This window comes from Peromyscus leucopus, chromosome 4 (genome assembly GCF_004664715.2).
Source record: "Peromyscus leucopus breed LL Stock chromosome 4, UCI_PerLeu_2.1, whole genome shotgun sequence".
In the NCBI taxonomy this organism is placed as follows: domain Eukaryota; kingdom Metazoa; phylum Chordata; class Mammalia; order Rodentia; family Cricetidae; genus Peromyscus; species Peromyscus leucopus.
Genome location: NC_051066.1, coordinates 148828567 through 148848457, shown reverse-complemented (window position 1 = coordinate 148848457; position 19891 = coordinate 148828567). Strand labels below are relative to the sequence as shown.

The window sequence follows — 19891 nt, the reverse complement described above, 5'->3', positions numbered from 1 at the left end:
TCTGGATCAGTTACTCTGGAGGAGCTAAGACCGCAAGCTCACTCACGCGGGAAGGGGCGTTCTAAATAAGTTTTATTATTTTTTTTTTTTGCCTGCTCCCTGGTAAAAGGCAGTGTGGCCTGTCATCACTGGCCTTAAAAGGGTTCTTCTGTTTCTCTAGGAGTGCCTGTCCTGCGTTTGTGTCTGGCTACATTTCTCTGTGTCTGTCCCTCTCCTCGTGTGCCTCTACTGTCCTCTGTCACTCTGACCGTCTCTGCGTCCTTGACGCTCTCTTTCCAACAGTCTCAGTTTCTAATTGTGACTTCTTTGGGCCAGGCTATCCGGCTGCACGTGCACCCCTTGTACCTGATGATCCCTGGCACCGTCGGCTGCTCCTACGCCTTCATGCTGCCGGTCTCCACACCCCCCAACTCCATTGCCTTCGCCAGTGGACACTTGCTGGTCAAAGACATGGTAAGTGTGGGCCTTCCCAGCAGCGGCCTGGCAAGAGGAGGGGTGAGTAGAGGGCCAGAGGAGCCAGCATGGCCAGTCTAGTCCACGCCCCCACTGGATGCTGAAACATCTGAAACCGAAACCTTATTCTTCCTCCTCCTCACCTCCTCCTCTCCCTCCATTCTCTTCTTCCTCTATTCTCCTTTTTCTCTGAATTTTTCTTCCTTCTCTTCCTCTGTCCCCAGCCACCACCACCCCATGCATCCTCAGCTCACACAGCTGAGGCCAGCCTACCGAACCAGACATGAGACCCCAACAGGATAAAGGGGGACAGAGGAAGAGCGAGGAAGAGGCAGAGGAAAGAAGTCCCTCCAGGCCTCTTTCATAGTTGGGTTTACCCAGTGTAATCTGGTTTCCAGCCACTGGGGGGCAGCAGTGCAGGAAGGCTGCTTTCTGTGACTGGAGGCCAACCAGAAGACTACTCATGTGTTAAAAATATGTGAATTTCATAATTGTTAAGTGAGAAAACGATACGAGGTACTGGGGATCGAAAGAGAGTGATGGGATGGACAAAATAGCCCTTCTGTGAAAATGACTCACCAGCCTTGCGAGGAGCCATGGCGGGGGTGGAGGGCGGGGAGACCGTCCAGGCTGAGAGCCCAGCCCCTGCAAAAGTCTGAAGTGGGAAATGGCCTCACTCCATGTCACCAGATCCACGGAGCCAGGACTTCTGGGTCTGGGTAGGTTTTGAGAGGAATGGCATTATTAGATGTGGGGTCTGGGTTTCCAGGAAACAGGCCTGAAACAATTGAGAGGCCTTCACTTTGTGACCCTGGCTGGCCTTGAACTTGCAGCTGTCAAAGCAAAAACAGCTCTTACCTCCATGAGGAGAAGAGAAGGTTTATTCTGGAGCCAAATGTAAGTGAACATGGCCCAGGAACACAGATTTCGGGTACCCCAAATGGATGTTGCAGTGTGCAACTTCATGCAGTTTCATAGAAACAGAACAGAGAAGGTCATAGACCAAGGTGCTGTCTAAATACGTTGGTGAAACATTAGCTAGGCAGGATATAGAAAATCAGCTGTATAGCAGCTCTTGGGAGACAAAGGCAAGTTGTTGGCCATCGGGAGTTGAAGGCCAGCCTCAGCTCCACGGTGAATGTGAGGCCAGTCTAGGTTACTTGAGACCCTGTCTCAATTCTTCTTTTCTTTGAGAAGAATTTCCTTAACTGGACCTCCAGCATGTGTACCTGTGTCGTGTGTGTCTACATGGGCACGCTGAATATGGGGAGGGGCCTACGATCAAGTGGGACCATTGGGCAAGCTTGCCTTTCTCTGTCTTAAAGGGGAATTGACAACCTTGCTGAAGTGAGCTTTGTGGTTAATGGGTATAACCCAAGACCACTCTGTAGCCAGATGCCTGGCAGCTAGAGACCCTCTGTGGAGGAGATCACTTGGCCTGGGGGCCAACCCGGGTCCTGGGAAGCATCCATGTCCTACATTTGTGGCTGGCTCCAGCACTGCCAGCTGTGGGCTGCCAGCTGTGGGCTGCCAGCTGTGGGCTGCCAGCTGTGGGCTGCCAGCTGTGGGCTGCCAGCTGTGGGCTGAGCCACCGTCTCCCGTCTGCTCTGAGGGCCTGTGCTGCTCTGCTCACTTGGTCTCCACTGCAGGTGCGGACCGGCCTCCTGATGAACCTGATGGGCGTCCTGCTGCTCAGCCTGGCCATGAACACCTGGGCACAGAGCATCTTCCAGCTGGGCACCTTCCCAGACTGGGCCAACACCCACTCTGCCAACGTCACTGCCCTGCCACCCACCTCGACCAACAGCACGGTTCAAATCCTCTGAGTCCTGCTGGGGACTTCCCTTTGGGCTGGGCCTTCCCCACGGGCTGTTGCTGTCACTTGCTGCGAGGACCCTACAAGCTGATCGAGCGATTCTTTTCTGCAATCTGATAGGAGGCAGCAAGCAAGGGTGGCCTCCAGGGGTCCCCTTGGGCCTCCAGCTCACTGTCTGCAGCGCCTTTTCTTCCTTTCTCATGCATTTCAAAGCCTGTCTCCTGGATCTGCTGCCTGAGGAACAGGCTGTTCTCACTGAGCTGGTCTGTGGTCAGGGTGCAGGGAAGTCCACTGGAGCCCCAAGGGACAAACCTGAAGTGGCATTGCTCTTGCACACCTGGGGTTGGGAGCTATCCATGCTTACGGCTGCCACTGGCTTTAGGTCTCTGAAGACAGCACCACTCTGCTGGGGGCGGCATTGTGGCTGCAAAGCTCCAGGCCAGATGTTACAGCTGTTCACTGCAGGCTGGATTCTGCTCATTTCTGTTTAATCATCTCCCCTGTAGATGCCCAGAAGCCAGAGGTGGTCCTCCATTCCCTGGAGGACACAGGCCTCTGGAGTCTCTTTGCTGCTTCTCCACCCCCCCCCACACACACACACCATGGGAGTTTGAGAAACCCCAGCTCACATGTCTACCCAAGATGCTTAGGGCTCTCTTTTCTCATCTGATTCCCTTAGGCCGTAACCCCAGGTCAAGCCCTGCTGGACCCCCATTATCCATCAAGGACCCCATCTGTGGCCCTTGTAATGGGTTCTGTGGCTGCAGACCACCAGATGTCTCTTACCCCCCCCCGCCCCCCCCACCGCTGGGTCTGGCCTCCCCACTCCACCTCATGTGGTCAATATGTCTAAATTGCAAAGGCCACAGTCTTCAGGGGTGAGAGAAAAATCTGGAGGTCAGTAGAGGCCTTGAAGAAAACCATGGCAAAAAAGGAAGCATACTGTAACATGTTCTGCAGATGGAGACCCCGAGCTAGCCTGCCAGCAGAGGCTAGAGCCGGGAAGCAGACAATTGCTGTCCTTATTCCTAGCAGAAGCTTCTGGCATCCTGTGAATGGAGCAGGGTGGGGAGAGCGGGCAACTTGGAACTCTGCTGACACCCAGGGGCGGAGCTCTCACTGCCTCCCCAGGGTGGACATCCCAGAGATGGACACTTTCTGATAAGGCACAAGTGAGTCAGAGTGCTTTCCCAGAGCTGGGGTGTTGGGGGACCCTGAGTTGGCGGTGGCACTACAAGACTGATCAGCTCAGCCCTCTGGGAATGGATGGTGGTGTCCCTCAGGGGACAGGGACAGACCACGCACTGAGAAGCCCATGGCCTTGTGACCACAAGATTCGTGATTTCTGATACTGCTGATCAAAAATGCGCTCAAATAAAGAATGTTGGTCAATACGGGATATGATGATTCTTGGCTTTTCAGAATGAAAGCTCAGATTCCTGGTCTAGAACTTCTGCAAAACTGACCTCTGACTTCCCCTCCCACACTGGCTCACCCCTATGCACACTCACACTTCCCTAGCTCTCAGGACGCTGTCGTGTTTATTTTTATGTTTTTGTGTTTTCCGTTTTTCGAGACAGGGTTTCTCTGTGTAATAGCCCTGGCTGTCCTGGAACTCACTCTGTAGACCAGCTGTCCTCCAACTCACAGAGATCCACCTGCCTCTGTCTCCTGGAGTTCTGGAATTTCAGGCATGAGCTCCCACCACCCGGAAGATTTATTTTCTTGTTTATTCCATGCCTCACCTTGTAGAGCATAAACAACAAAAGCCATTCTCTGGCTCCCTGATGTAACTCAGATGTCTGGACCAGGTTCCAGCACATAGCCAGTGCTCAGTAAGTCCTCGATCCAGGAACCGACCGCAGGATTGAACATGCCCTCCGTCCGTTCTCCACTCCTCACCGTGGTCCATTCAGCAGGCACTCAGCCTGTGATGTGCTGGTTCAGATGTAGAAGGAGGAGCAGGTGTGGGACAGTAAACACGGTCCAGTGACAGTCATCATTTAAATGGCCACGTGATGAGCTGACTCAGGCCGTGGGTTTCGGGTGGGCTTCCCTGAGGAGGTGGCATTGGCCTGAAGCCGGACACAGTGGCTAGATACTCATAGCTCCCTGGAAAGGAGAATGTGGAAGTGGTGGGGACTCTGGAGGAGGATGAACAGCATGGGACAATGACCTCAGGTTCTGGGCTGTCAGCTGGGTCTTCCAGTGGCAGCTATCCTCACTTCTGCCAGGACAGGACCCCAGGGTGTCGCTGGCCCCCTTTACTGAGGCAAGAGGACAGGGCACTGAAAGAGGCACTCGCCACGGTGGTGTGGGAACAGGGGAGACTGAGTCACAGGAAATACACTAGGGCTCATCTGAAGCCTGCCAGGGGTACCAGAAGTCAGGACAAACAAGCCAATGCCAGCCCAGTTTGTCATCTACAGCTGTTCAGTAACCCACCCAGCACTGTGGCCACGGGACTGATTTGCTGGTCCTCCGCCTCTGGGCAGAGCTCTGTGGAGACCGGGCACCTCATCACCTCCAAGAACATGAGCAAAGGCCCCGAGGCGTGCCTGGGGGCTGGCTAAACTGTGATAGCAGGTCACAGAACTTGGCTGCTGCCGGAATGTTCCCAGTGGTCACTAACCCTCTGCCGTCCCTCTTCAGGTGGCTTCCCAGCTCCCAGCTTGGATCTTGGTAAGCAGCGGCATTGGGAGCAGGAGTTGAGGTTGTCGGCTCTGCTGAGTGTTTTTGGCCTGTGGTTTGAGCCTGACAGAAGCTGCGGACAGTGAAATCTCAGGTGGTGATGGCCGCTGCATCTCACTGAAGGGGAAAGAGAAAGAAGATGTGTTTTAGGGGTGGGCTCACAGCTGTGGAGACTTGGGGAATTCCCACACCTGACGGGATGGTGCATGGGGGACCGGCAGGTTGAGAGTAGGAAAAAAATGACGGCTGGGCCTGGAAGACCGCGGTCTGCGGCAGACCTCTCATCCGGCCCTTCTTTTCAGCCCCTCCTTTTGCTGATTGGACCAGGCCCACTCCTGTTCTGAGGACCATCTTCTTTGCTCCAAGTCCATTGACCTAAAAGTTAATCTAATCAAAAACACCCTCACAGAAACATCCAGAATAATGCTGGACCATCGTTGGTACCGTGGCTTGGCCAAGTTGGCACATACAATCCCACCTGCCCCACCAACAGAAACCAGAACACACGGAGCCTTCCGTGTGGCCTTTCCGGGTCACTCCTGGGCACGGGGTGGGGAGGAGGAGTGGGGTGTGGAAGGAGCAGCCCCCGCAGTCACGGCGCGTGGCTCACCCTGTCAGAGTGCCCCCCGGCCCTCAGCCGTGCCTGCCGAGACTCCCTTCTCTTTCCTCTGCCTTCAGTGAGACACTTCTCGCCAAACTTCAGCGTCAGGACGGCACCTATGAGTCTGGGATTCTTTCTTTCCTGGGGAACAAAAATGCCAATCTGGGTGTGGTTCTGCACACCTGTCACCCTAGGGCTTGTGAGACCGAGGCACGAAAGATTAGGAGTTAGGCTTGTCAGGATAGCCTGGGCTACATAGTGAGCTCCTGAGTCCAGATATAAACAAGCAAGACAGCAGCCGAGTAGCTGGTGTGGGGTCGTTGTAGCAGGCTTTCGTGGACTGCCAGCCCCCATCACAACACAGACTTATTATTAATTACGAATGCTTGATCTTAGCTTAGGCCTGTCCCACTAGCTCTCATAACTTATTTTAATGTGTCTCTCTTCATCTATGTTTTGCCTTGGGGCTTCTGACTTTTCTTTCATTCTATATGTCCTACTTTCCTGCTTCCTCCATGTCTGGCCGGCCCCTGGTGTCTCCCTCTCTCTTTCTCCCTCATTATTTCTCAAGCCTAGACTCCTCCTCCTACTTATTCTTTCTGCCCGCCAGCCCTACCTGTCCCTCTCCTGCCTAGCTATTGGCCAGTCAGCTTTTTATTAGACCAATCAGGTGCCTTAGACAGGCAAGGTAAAAACAAATGCAACACGTCTATACATAGTTAAACAAATGTTCTATTTCACGACAGGTCATGCCATAAACACCCCTCTCACCCCAGGCCCCAAGTCTGCATACTGTCTGTCCAACCCTGGCTCTCTGCTTTCCACTCAGCCACCTCCCTGGCCTGTGAAGGAATATGACCTCAGGGCCCCACAGTCTGAGCTGGAAGCTGTCTCAGCTCCAGTGGTCACTGGCTCCGGCTGTCCTGAGCAGCACTGCCCACAGCACTTTCTGAGGTGATGGAGGTGGTCGCCATTTGCCCACCTAACATTTAGGCCATGGCATGAGTGATTCCCCTCAGTACTTACAGTTATGCAAAAAATAAATAAAAATTATCCTGTCATATTTTTGTATATTTCTTAAATGCTAAGCAGATTCATATCTGGGATATATTCAGTGGAACAAATATTTTATTAAAATGGATTTTGGGGCAGGCCCAATGGCCTAGCAGGTAAAGGAGCTTGCTGCCAAGCTTTCTGACCTAAGTTCAATCCTTAAGACCCACATGGTGGGAGGAGAGAACTAACTCTTCAGATTGGTTGTCCCTGGAGACACACACACACACACACACATTGATAAAATGGTTTTCAGTTTTTATGTCTTTACTAGAAACTTCTATGGCTCCTGCTGGCAGCTCCCGTCCTGTTTCTGTTAGGTTGACTGTGGTAGGTCATGTTGTGTGTCCACGTTCATGTGAGTGCCAGAGACAACACTCAGCAGCTGTCCCCCTGACCACACTGAGCTTCAAGACACACTTCACCCAGGCCAGCCAGCCAGCAAGCTCCAGGAACCCCATTTCCACCTCCCCAGGTTAGACTGTGAGTGCACGCCACCCCAGTGCCTCCCTGCCCCCCGGATTCCAGGGCTAGGACTCAGGTCCTCAGGCTTGCACAGAAAACACTTTACAGCCGCGCCATCTCCACAGCCTGCTGGGAAGGTTTTAGCCACCTGTGTGTTCTCAGCCATATGCCTGGCAGCCACCTTCTCACCACTATGCTGACAAGCGCAGGGACACAGCACACTGTGGGCTGTGAGGTAAGTGACCCTGGGAACAGCTGAAGACTCCCCCACTTCCTCTTTGTCTCGTGGCTCTGATTCCGAGGAGATTTAATTCCCACTCCCAGCCCAGCCCTGTTGACCGTGGTGACTCAAGTTCTTCCGGATGCCGTGGGCCTTGAAGCCAGGCCAGACTTGCCTGAGTAGAGGTGACTTTGCACACATACCAAAAGAACCCCAAAATATCTCCTGCCCCTTGCTCCCCAGGCCCTGTGCCCCACTCTCCTGCGGCCACCTGAGGCTCCCCCAAAATGGCCTCTGAGAGCTGGGCAAAGGCTGGCCGTGGTTTATGGGATGCAGTCCCAAACTCTGATGAGACCCAAGCTAGGGGATAGAGATGGGGTGGGGGACATGGAGGACATTTGGCCTAGCAGTCAAGTCTGAGCAGCCTGGATCCTGCTCAGGCAAGGCTAGAACCCAGAGGGAAGGGTTTATGCCATGACCATTTATGTACTGCCTGCTGAATACTTTGTGTGCATTTCCAAGCTCACGGAGTAAGAGCTTTGTTTTCACATAGCGGAGGATGCCGAGACTCCAGAGAGGAACAGCATCTAGCTCCAGGTCACTCAGCACAGTAGTGTGAAAGCCTGAATTGGTTTTGATCTGTTGTCTCTACAAAGAGGCCAGCTGATTAGCTCCTGCAGCCTACTAGACAACAGAGGACCCAAGCCTCCTATAAGACTGACCAGTGTGTGTGTGTGTGTGTGTGTGTCCACGCGCATGTGTGGTGTGTCGGCTCCCTCTCTCCCCCCTCCTTCCTTCCCCGTTTCCTACTATTTCCTTCTTTCCTGGATTTAAAACCTTGGTCATTTTGGCATCAAAGTGTGAGTGTCCCATTGAGATACCTGGTTAGGCAACAGGATGTGAACTCAGAGAGTAGCAGACCCATAAAGCCTGAGCATTGACTGTTTCTGGGCTCTACTGTGTGCCAAGGCTTTTCTGGGGCCTGGATGGGGAGCTGGTGCCTGGGAAGGCTCCTGGCTTCCTGGAGGGGCTCACGGCCGGCCGGCCCTCTGAGGGTCTGGTTGCAGGTCTCCTTCAGTTATGTACTATGTGAAGTCACTTCCCCTATAGGCCTTAGCCTGTGGCCCAGCAGGATATCCTTATAAGGGAAGATGACTGGTTGTCAATCGTGTCCCTTGCAGGGTGGGGGGAATAACATCCCATGACGGAGGAGGCCTCTTGGGGACAGAGTCCTGGTGTAGACAGTGATGGTGATTGATGCTGGGGAGAGAGCTCTGCTGCCAGGTGGGAATGAGCTTGAATGGCCTAGAGTTACACTTTCTGGGCCATCACCATGGGGACATGTGCACCTATTGAGCACCTACTGTTTTCAAAGCAGTCTGCATTTATTATTCCCTTTCCATGGCTGTACATGGTGGCTAAGAACAGCACAGTGTAGCCTTAGCAAAGGTCCCTGTGAGACTCCTGTGGATTTTTATCCCCAGAGTCAGGGACCAGATTCTCCTGGGGGGCTTAACCGTGGGAGAAGGGACAGGGAAGTAGAGTGGAGTTCTTAGTCTGGTGTTACTGTTAATGAGCTGCATGGTTTCTCTGAACCTCAATTTCTTCCTCTGTGAAATGGGCTAATTCTACCTTCCTCAAGATCACAGGCAACGCTTGGAAAATATGTCTCCTCCCACCCCTGTCTGCTCCTGACTGCCTTTCAGGAGAGGATGAGGCAGCTGGCCCAGCCCCCAAGAGGTGGGCCTCTGAAGGGCAGGATGAGGCAGCCAGGAGGATTTGTTTAAAGGGAAAGAAGAAGAAGCGACAGGACTCTCCGGTCCCCACACTTCCTCTCGACCTGCCGTGGCTGCCACAGCAGCTGCCTGAACACAGCTCTCAAAGGCCATGAGGGACAACAGAGGAGCCACGGAACACCTCCTCAGGTTGGGGTAGGTTTGGGGAGTGGGACACAAGGGACATGCAAGAAAAGTCAGCAGCCCCCCCCCTCCCCGCAATGGGCGTGAGCTCCGGTCTCAAGCCTTCCTCTCACCCGCTGGCTGTGACCGCCAATGAATCCTCACCTTTCTAGGCCTCGGGTTCCTCCTGCAGAATGGAAATGATAGCAATGGCTGTAAGGCTGTGCGGGAACAGAATGAGGGGTGTGCAGAGGATGTGGCTCAGAGAGTGTGTCACCCCTGCTGTTGGTAATATCCTGCTGAGTACCTGACATGGCTTCCAGTTCTTAAAAGCATTTATGTTCCTCGATATTATTTCAGTTCCCTGTTCCAAAACTAACCATGCTGTGTGTAGAGTAGTGTGTGTAGTCCCAACCCCTCAGTGTCCTCAGGGACCCGGAAGGGGGTACAGGTGTGGGACTCAGTGACAAACACCTGTAGGGGGCGCCCTCTGACATGCAGCCCGGGAGGCCCTGGATGTCTGGCTCCACCCAGCAGTGAGAAGCCAGAATCCAGCTGTGGTGTGACCTCCCTCCTGCTGTCACTAGTGTGAACACCGAGGAGTTCAGAGTTGGTGTGTCTCCAACGCTGAGCTCACGGTAATTGCTGAAGAAATATTCCCTGAGGGCCGGAGAGACAGCCCACTCAGGGACGTGCCCGCTGCACAGGCTCGGGGACCTGATTTCAGTGCCCAGAACTCATGTGAGAAAGCCTGGGGGTGAGAGAACACACACACCTGCGATCCAGCGCTGGGAGGCGGAGACAGCTCCCGGGGGCTTCTGGCCAGCCAGTTTAGGTGACGTGGTGAGCACCGGGCCAATGAGAGACCCTGTCTCAGAAAAATGGGATGGGCCTGTGAGAAATCTCAGTCAGTGAAAGTGCCTGACACTGAGCTGGGAGACCCAAGTTCAATCCTTAAATCCCACGTGATGGAAAGGGAGAAGCAGATCCTGGAAGTAAGTCATTCTGTGACTCTCGAAAGTTGTCCTCTGACTTCTACACACATGCACACATATGCACGCATGCACACACACACACACTCACACGCATGCATGCACAAACACACACGCACACACAGAGGCATGCAATCACCCATACACACACGAGCGCGTGTGTACACACACATGTGCACACCCACACATACACAGAGGCATGTAAGCACCTACACACAAAATTAAAATGTGATTTAAAAAATTGAGGTGCATAATGAATGATGTAGACACGTATGTTGACATGCAGGCGCAAATTTACACAATAAATAAAAAAATAAATGACTAATATAAGGCTGGTTGAAGAGAAAAGGTCCCTAAGAGGCCGACTGCGCCACCTCCTTGCCTGTAAATAATGAGGGGACACTGAGATCTGTAAAGAAGAGTATGAATGGGACCACCAGTGAGCCACACCGACTGTGTTGGGGGAGGGAGGGTGACATTGTCACCTCTCGTTCTCTCCTTTTACTGCATTCTCTCCTTCAGCCATGCTTCTCCTCCCTCCACTACTTACCCGCGGCTCTGAGAGCCCGCGACCGTGGCCACAGTCCGGACACCTAGCTCACATCCTCAAGTATTACAGGGACGTTAGGCTGTTGACTGACAGCCCTGTAGACTTCTGGGGAAGGCTCTGATTGGTTCCGCTTGTGTTACGCCCACCCCCATGGACGGAATGCCTCTGATTGGTCTCTCTGGATAGTGTGCTTATCCCTGTGGTTCTAGGAGTGGAGTCTATTAGCAGCCTGGCTGGCGGGGCAGACCCGCACCCTCCTGACCCGGGACTCCCCTGTTTCCTTGTGTGCAGGTGGAAGTTCTGGCGCTTGGGAATCCGCAAGGCACTTGTCCCGCTGCAGAGGGCCTGGAAAGCCTTCTCCCAGCCTGTCCCAGCCAGCTGCGGTGACCTGCTGATTCAGCTGCTCCTGTGTGTTTCCCTGGCCAGTGTCACGGCAGGCCTGGTTCATCACTGGCTGATCTCTTCGCAGCTTTATCCTCAGGGACCCCCTGCCCTGGTGACCACTGTCTGTGGTCTCCTGGTCTTCCTGAGCCTGGGCCTGGTGCCCCCCATACGCTGCCTATTTGCGCTCAGTGTGCCTACCCTGGGCTCGGAGCAGGGCCGCCGGCTGCTCCTGTCCTACAGTGTAGCCAACCTGGCTGTTGCTGTGGTGCCAAATGTCTTAGCCAATGTGGGTGCCGCTGGGCGAGTGCTGAGCTGTGTTACTAAGGGCTCGTTAGAGAGTCTGCTTAACACCACTTATCAGCTGCGCCTGGCATCCCAGGCACTGGGCGCAGTCGGCCATGCGGGCGGCCGGAGCCTGGCGTTTGAGGCACAGGGCAACGGTTCGGTCTTCCGCCTTCACATGCGCACGGTCACTCAGCAGATCCTGGAGGACTTTTCTGGCCTGGAGTTCCTGGCTCAGGCAGCCCTGGGGGTTCAACGGGTAGTCACCGGGCTGTTTATGCTGGGCCTCCTGGGCGAGTCTGCCTGGTACCTTCACCGCTACCTCACTGACCTGCGCTTCGACAATATCTATGCCACTCGGCAGCTGGTTCAGCAGCTGGCCCAGGCTGGTGCCACACATCTGCTGGCCTCTCCACCTCCCTGGCTGCTCCAAGCGGCCCAGCCAAAGCTGTCGCGGGAGGAGGTGCTGAGCTGCCTCCTCAGGCTGGGACTACTGGCTCTGCTCCTAGCAGCTACGGCTGTGACAGTGGCCACAGACTACGGGGCCTTCCTCCTGGCGCAGGCAGCTGTGGCCTGGGCTCAGAAGCTGCCCACTGTCCCCATCACACTCACAGTGAAGTATGACGTAAGTGCAAGGAGGGTAGTGTTCTCGGAATCAGTCAGGCGGGAGGGGTCTGTTAGGCGGGAGGGGTCTGTTCGGGTCTCTCTGAGTCATCATCCTTGGATACTCCTAGGTGTCATAGCCGTGATATGGAGACATGGAGAAGAGGAAAGCAGAGAATAAAACACAGGGAGGGGCCAGGGCAGGGTACACACCCCCACTCACCTCCCCCACCCCCCACCCCCACTCCGTGACTGCTTCCTCCAGCTGGGCACGCCTCCCTTCTCACCTCCTTCCAAAAAGGCCTTTGTGTTGTAGACCCATCAAAGAATCGAATCATGGATTGGTACGGAGCCCCCATGATCTGATCCTCCCTGCAAACACCTTCACAGACACACCCACTCTGTGCCTTGCAGACAATCCCATCAAACTGACAGACCATCACAACACCCAAAGCATTGATGGGTGGGGCTGTTTCTGCTTTTTTTTTTTTAAGACAGAGTTTCACTAGGCAGTGGTGGTGCACTCCTTTAATCCCAGCACTCGAGAGGCAGAGGCAGGTGGATCTCTGTGAGTTCGAGGCCAGCCTGGTCTACAAAGCGAGTTTCAGGATAGGCTCCAAAGCTACACAGAAAAAAACCTTGTCTCAGAAAAACCAAAACAAACAAACAAAAAAAGACAGGGTTCCACTATAAATAGTGAGTGACCTGCAGTTCAGTAATGTAGAACAGGCTGGTCTCGAACTCACAGAGATCCACCTGCCACTACCTCCTGAGTGCTAAAATTAAAAGCGTGCACCACTGCTCCCGGTATACCCAGTGATTGGGTGGAACCCAGGGCTTCCTACACGCTAGTCACTGATACCCTCAACCCCAGCTTTAGTTTTCTCTAAAATACTTTGCTCAAAGGTAGTAAGAATAACAGAGGTAACATTTGTGTGGCGACGGTTTTGTGGCTACCGAGTCACAGTTGCCCCTCTCTCAACCCATTCTGTAGGTGGCAGGGATGGGGAACGGCCTGATGGCACCTCTGACTCGATCCTTTTCTGTTTTGAAGGCCTCCTATAAACTCCTAGACTTCATCCACTTCGTCCTCAACCAGCCTCCGGTGGAGAGCGTGTTTGCCTCGGCACAGCGCTCCTTCCAGTGGGAGCTGTACTCCCTGCCCCACGACTGCCACCTGCTTCGGGCTCAGCCGCCCCGCGTCACGGTCGCGCTGGCCGCGGGCGCCCTGCAGCTGCTGGCGGGTGCCACCTTAGTGCTGCAGGCCTACGCTTGGCGCCTGCGGCATGCCATCGCAGCCTCCTTCTTCCCGGCCCAGGAAGCCAGGAGGGTTAGCCACTTGAAGGACCGGCTCCAGAGGAGACACGACCGGAGTGACCGCCTGGACAGACAGGCCTGCACCATGGGCACCTGGGAACCCAGGGAACCCGTGCAGGGGACGAGAGCTCCGGAGTCACAGGGACCTCAGTCGCTTGGCCCCTCTTTGGCCTCCGTGTGACCTTGGGTAGGTCACTGCACGTCTTGGAGCCTCGCTTTCCGTATCTACATAATGAACGTGCATGGCAACCTTGATCTGCTTTTCACGTGGGATGTGCTGAAATCACGGCGAGCGGAAGGCCTGGAAGAGTAGGGAAGGCGCCTGCGCAGTAAAGAGGCTGGGAAGCCTGGGAGGACCAGGACAGCTCAGTTCCTTCCCGCTAGATGGAGAAATGACCTGGTAACATCCACGTGGAGATTCTGCCTGTGGGTTTACCTCAGCACTCCTCTGACTTAAAAGTCTCTGAATCCTCAGAATTTACAGTAATCGAAAAGTTTGAGTTTATCAATGAGTATATTTATTAAGTATAAGAGTAAATACTTTTGCTATTTCCTGTTCCTTTGGGGCCTTTCTGTCTAAATTTACCAAGTTTAGTAAATAAAAACACAAGATGCTCTGTGGTGATATGTAGTGTACCCTAGTAAAATATGCCTGCAGATCAGAGAACACAACAAGCCACTAGATTAAACAGATGCCAGGCAGTGGTGCTGTGGGATGTTCTGTATGGCAAATGTGTTGCTCTGATTGTTCAATAATTAAAACACTGATTGGCCCATGGCTAGGCAGGAAGTATAGGCGGGACTAACAGAGAGGAAAAAAGAAAGAACAGGAAGGCAGAAGGAGTCACTGCCAGCTGCCACCAGGACAAGCAGCATGTGAAGACACCGGTAAGCCACGAGTCACGTGGCAAGGTATAGATTTATGGAAATGGATTAATTTAAGCTATAAGAACAGTTAGCAAGAAGCCTGCCACGGCCATACAGTTTGTAAGCAATATAAGTCTCTGTGTATATTTGGTTGGGTCTGAGCGGCTGTGGGACTGGCGGGTAACAAAGATTTGTCCTGACTGTGGGCAAGGCAGGAAAACTCTAGCTACACAGTGGTGGCACACACCTTTAATCCTAGCACTCAGGAGGCAGAGATCCACCTGGATCTCTGTGAGTCCAAAGTCACCCTGGACTACATGAGATTGACTCGGTCTAGGAGAGAAACAGAGCCAGGCAGTGGTGGCACATGCCTTTAATCCCAATACTTGGGAGTCACACACCTTTAATCCCAGCACTAAGAAGGAAGTGATATGGCTGGGCAGAGAAAGGTATATAAGGTGTGAGGAGACAGGAACTAAAGGACTTAGAGACATTCATTCAGAGGATTTGTGGAGTTGGCGAGGTGAGACATGGCTGTGGCTTGTTCCTTTGTCTCTCTGATCTCTCAGCATTTACCAATATCTAGCTCTGGGTTTATTATTTTAAGACCCATTAGGAATTTGTTCAACAATGCTTAATTTTGAATTTCAGAGAAGGGACACATTTGTTTAGTATCCAGTGACATGTGGTTATGAACCTGACCTCTGGTTAGCCATGCATGGCCTTGAGTTCCCCATAGCAAAATAATAATAAAATGACAAATTTCAAGTGAGAATCAAGTGTTCTGAGCTGGCTCTGTGGAGAGGGAGAGTGTGAGAGAAAACAGGATGGGAAATGTAAGGAGAAGTAGCCCCAAAGCCTGTATATTGTGAAAACCCGAGGCTCATATCTATTTTCACAGCATCAGTACCATAATAAACACACAGGTGATGAACCACATTGCTATGACTGTGGCTACAACAGACTCTTTGGCATCTGCGGTGATCTGAGAGAGGACGGCCCCATAGGCCCGTATATTTGAATGCTTGGTCCCCAGTTGGTGGAACTGTTTGGGAAGGATTAGGAGGTGTGGCCTTGTTGAAGGAGGTGTGTCACTGGGAGTGGACTTTGAGGTATCAAAAGACTCAGACCATTCCCAGTAAACTCTCTCTGCTTCATGCTTGTAGATGAAGCTGTGAGCTCTCAGCTACTGCCCCCGCACCATGCCTGTCTGTCTGTTGCTGTGCTCCCTGTCATGACGGTTATGGACCCTAACCCTTTGGAAATTTAAGTCCCAAGTGAGCTTTTTCTTCTATAAATTGCCTTGGTCAAGGTGTTTTATCACAGCAATAGGAAAGTAACTATGATGGCGTCATTTCTTTTCTTTCCCCTTTCTTTCTTTATTTTGTCTTGGGATAGGGTCTCAGGTAGCCCAGGCTGCCCTCAAACTCACTGTGCAGGCAAGGACAACCTTGAACTTCCTGATCCTACTGCTTCCACCTCCCACATGCTAGAATTACAGCTAGCCCAGAATACAGAGCAGAGGAAGGGAGAGCCAGCCTCAATCAGGGGGAAGGGCAAGACCAAGGCCGGAGACTGTCCTCTGACCTCCACATGCATGCTGTGCCCTGCATCTTCCCAGAGGTGCTCACAGGCTCATGTGTGTGCATGTGTGCACACACATACATACACAAACTGTGCACACAGGGAAAAGAAAAGAGAAGGAAGGAAGGAAGGAAGGAAGGAAGGGGGAAAGTTTAGATATTTTCCTTTCAGGTATAGATTCACATTATTATATTTAATATAATTTCTCTGAATTAAGTACATCCAGTAGTATTAAAAATGAAAAGGAGAATAAGTTCAGACTAGATAAACAGACTTGTGGCTGCCAGTCTGAGTTCCACAGGATAACTGAGCGATTGAAGGTGTCTTTCACTGGCCACTAACCTCTCCATGGAGGCCTTACCACAGGAATCCCTGAAGACCCGCCTCCTGACACCATTACTTGTGGAGCTAGGATATCAGCATCTGAATTTGAGGCACACAGACCAGTCACTTCAGGGACCTTACAATATCTGGACAGTTCTGTGGGAAGCAGAGGGACATTTTGGGACAACATGAGCTCTATTCCAAACTCTCGCAAATTTGAACCAACTCCCCTGAGGTTGACCTCTGCCCTCCAAATGTTTACTATGGTGCGCGCGCACACACACACACACACACACACACACACACACACACACACACACACGGTAAATAACTGCATTGCATTCCTGAACTCACAGCTGTTGTGGTTGCCTATACAAAACAAGCCTATCAACATCCTGGAATGGACTGGGGAGGGGCACACAAGGCCTCACTCCTAGTGGAGGAGGAGCTATTAACAGCCAATGGCTACTGGGGTGGGGGAGTCCTTTTTCTTTTCGGGGTGTGGCTCCTGGGGGTTGCCCACACTCCAGTGGATGGCCCCACACTTGCTCTTACTGGCAACACTAATTGGATTTGTGATACATTGTATATACCCATGAAATTCCCAAAGATTAAATCAGAATATCATAACAAATAAACAAATGGACTACAGCAGAACTGGGCACAGAACAAATGTCGATTGGATGAATAAGTGGGTATGGTGAATGGAGACTTGCCTTCCTCCTAACACAGAACCTCTCACACAGATCTGGGTCCTGTCTTTTTTTTTTTTTTTTTTTTTTCCAAGACAGGGTTTCTCTGTGTAGCTTTGGTGCCTGTCCTGGAACTCACTCTGTATCCCAGGCTGGCCTCAAACTCACAGCGATCCACCTGGCTCTGACTCCCGAGTGCTGGGAGTAAAGGCGTGTGCCACCAGCGCCCGGCTCTGGCTCCTGTCTTAGCAAATCTGAAGTGTAGACTGACTCACAGGGGCTCCTTGTTTGCCGATAACAGAAAGTATCTCTGAATGACTGAAAAGGCAAGCTGTAGGTGTTGGGAAGGTCCAGAATCAGCAGAGCCCTGGAGATCCATGAGCAGGGATCACAGGCAGGCTTTACAGCATCCATGCCAAAATGAATCAGTCTCCCATTCTGCTCAGGGTTCAAGTTCTGACTCATGACATATACCTTGGCTAGGAAAAAGACGGGCCATCACTTTGTAGATGATCTTGACAGTTTTACAGGTTGGGCAAAGCTCTGTCTAGTGGGTTCTTCTCATACAATAGAAATCGGTGGGTCCTCTGGTGCTGCACAGTGCATAGCCTGGGAGAGCATGTATGGCATTCTTGAGTAAAGGTTGGGGTGGTCCTCAGTGGACAAGTATTTTCAGAACAAGGTGCCAGTTTCAGGTGGCTAGAAAAAAAAAACCCCCACAAATCACTTGACTCACTTTAACAGAAGCTGGATACATTGTCTGAAGTATCAGGAAGAGTTAGAGCCTTCCTAGGGCGCGCTGTCATCAGGCCTTCCAGACTGAGCCCCCTCAGTTACTGAGACTTCACACACAGGCCTTCCTAGGCAATGAAGTTCATGAGGAGCCTCCCAGAAAAGTTGGCAGGGGAGTCTTCTGCCATCTAGTGGTCACTGTGGGAAACTGCATCACTCCATCACTGTTCAGGTACTAATCCCCGGGAGGCAGAGACAGGCGATCCTAAATTGAAGGGAGCCCAGGCTGCATAGTGAAACTCTGGCTCAACATTAAAACAAAACATTTTGGGAATGTTGCTACATACCTTTATACACAAGTTAAGTTATTTCTTTAAGATTCTCCTGAATTGTTAGAATAAAAGGCATGTGACCTCCAATTTGGGTGCAGAATGTGTTCCAGAAATGTGACAGGAACGACCAACCTACTCAACCCGACAAGGAGCATTTTCCCAATTCCCTGACCAAATTGATTTCTTTTTATCCTTACAGAGCTAGTTTGCCAAAAAATGCATGTAATTTTAAAAATATTTTTTCACTTCTTTGACCTATAGTGTGATTGGCCATTATACACACACACACACACACACACATATATATATATATACATATATATACACACATTTATATGTGTATATATTCACATACATATATGGATAATTCATTTCCAAATCTTCTAATTAATTTTCTTGTTCATACCTTACTCCACCTTTTAAAAGTAATTAAGTTACTAATTTTAAACAGTTTCTAAAAGCATTTTTAATAAATTGAGTCCATTTCTACATTTATTACATATAGACACTGACAGTATTTCCCTCATACATTTGCTTTTGAAATCCATCTTTCCCCAAAGACATTCCGGTTTTCTTTTTCTAAAAAAATCTTTATTTGCTTGGTGTGTGTGTGTGTGTGTGTGTGTGTGTGTGTGTGTGTGTGTGTGATGTGTGTGTGCGTGTGTGTGCGCGCACACATACCACTGTGAGAAGGCCAGGGCACACCTGTGGAGCTCAGAGGACAGCTTTCAGGAGCCAGTTCTCCCCTTCCACCATGTGGGTCCCTAGGATCTAATTGAGGTCATCAGGCTTGTTGGCAGTGCCTTTACCCACTGAATCATCTCCAAGGCCCACCATGTTATTTATTGCTCCATAAAAAACTACCCTCGCCGGGCGGTGGTGGCACATGCCTTTAATCCCAACACTCGAGAGGCAGGCGGATCTCTGTGAGTTCGAGGCCAGCCTGGGCTACCAAGTGAGTCCCAGGAAAGGCGCAAAGCTACACAGAGAAACTCTGTCTCGAAAAACCAAAAAAAAAAAAAAAAAAAAAAAACAAAAAACTACCCTCAAAACTTGGTGGCTTAAAATGATGACATTGGTTATTTCATTTTTGCTGAACGTTTACTGGTATTGCCTGTATGGTTCTGCTTCACATGATTCTCTGCAGTGAGGCCACCCAAGGACTTGACTGCATACAGGGCTCAAGACGGCTCACTCCTTGAGTCTGAAGTTGTGACAAGGATGCCTGGAAGGCGAGACATGCTGGGTTGCTGGGAAGGATTCGCCTGTTTCTCCACGTTGCCTCTCTGCTTCTTTTGATTTCCGCTTGGTCTCTGGTAACTAGGTAATTTAAAGTCTTGCACGGGCTCTAGGAACATTGAAGACAAACCTGACTGCCTGGATGTCACAGGTTGGTTTTTTAAAACCGGTGGTGTCCCTTCTGATGTCCCCTTTGTTTAAAATCACAACACAGCCACATTCAATGTGGGAGCCAATATACAAGCATTGAATCCCTGGAAGTCTGGCTCACTCTCAGCCTCCGAATCTCGGTGTTCCTTTTGGTATTAATGATAGAAGATAACTGTGTCAGAAACCTCCAGGCCCTCCAGCGAGGAAAACATATTACATAGCTTTACTCTTTTAATATGTATGTGTGTATACAATTTGTCCCCATGGACGAAGGTCTAGTTTCTACATTTCTTGCATTATATGTAATTGGTGCTTTTAAACTATATCGTTAAGAGACTGGAGAGATGGCTCAGTGGTTATGAGCACTGGTCGCTCTTCCAGAGGACCCGGGTTCAATTCCCAGCACCCACATGCTACCCTCTTCTGGCCTCCTCAAGCACCGGTCATGACACACAAGTGATGGAGAGACATGCAAGCAAGCAATATACCCATACATGTAAAATAAAACAGTTGAAAAAAGTATACTGGTAAGATATTTTGTCGTTAATTATTGTGATTTCCCCTACTGTAAAAGTGGCAGAAAAGTATGCACCTGTTGATAAACTCAGACAGCTAGGAATAAGCAGTACAGCTATTATTTTAAGAC

The 19891-nt window shown here is 51.3% G+C and overlaps 2 protein-coding genes across 2 annotated transcripts in view; both read left to right on the top strand.

The window, feature by feature from the left end:
• The window catches only part of Slc13a3 (solute carrier family 13 member 3), a 69676-nt gene extending 66008 nt beyond the window's left edge, over positions 1 to 3668 (top strand). The window contains exons 12-13 of the mRNA XM_028868499.2: positions 316 to 453; positions 2103 to 3668. Coding sequence (XP_028724332.1) covers positions 316 to 453; positions 2103 to 2279 — 315 coding nt within the window. The 3' untranslated portion in view covers positions 2280 to 3668. The remainder of the gene's footprint in view (positions 1 to 315; positions 454 to 2102) is intronic.
• Positions 3669 to 8847: 5179 nt separating this feature from the next.
• LOC114692691 (osteoclast stimulatory transmembrane protein) lies at positions 8848 to 14057 on the top strand. Its single transcript, XM_028868618.2, is given in 5 exon segments — positions 8848 to 9230; positions 11031 to 12030; positions 13063 to 13421; positions 13423 to 13503; positions 13505 to 14057. Coding segments are annotated over 5 exon segments (1560 nt in total). The 5' UTR covers positions 8848 to 9186; the 3' UTR covers positions 13581 to 14057.
• Positions 14058 to 19891: the final 5834 nt, after the last annotated feature.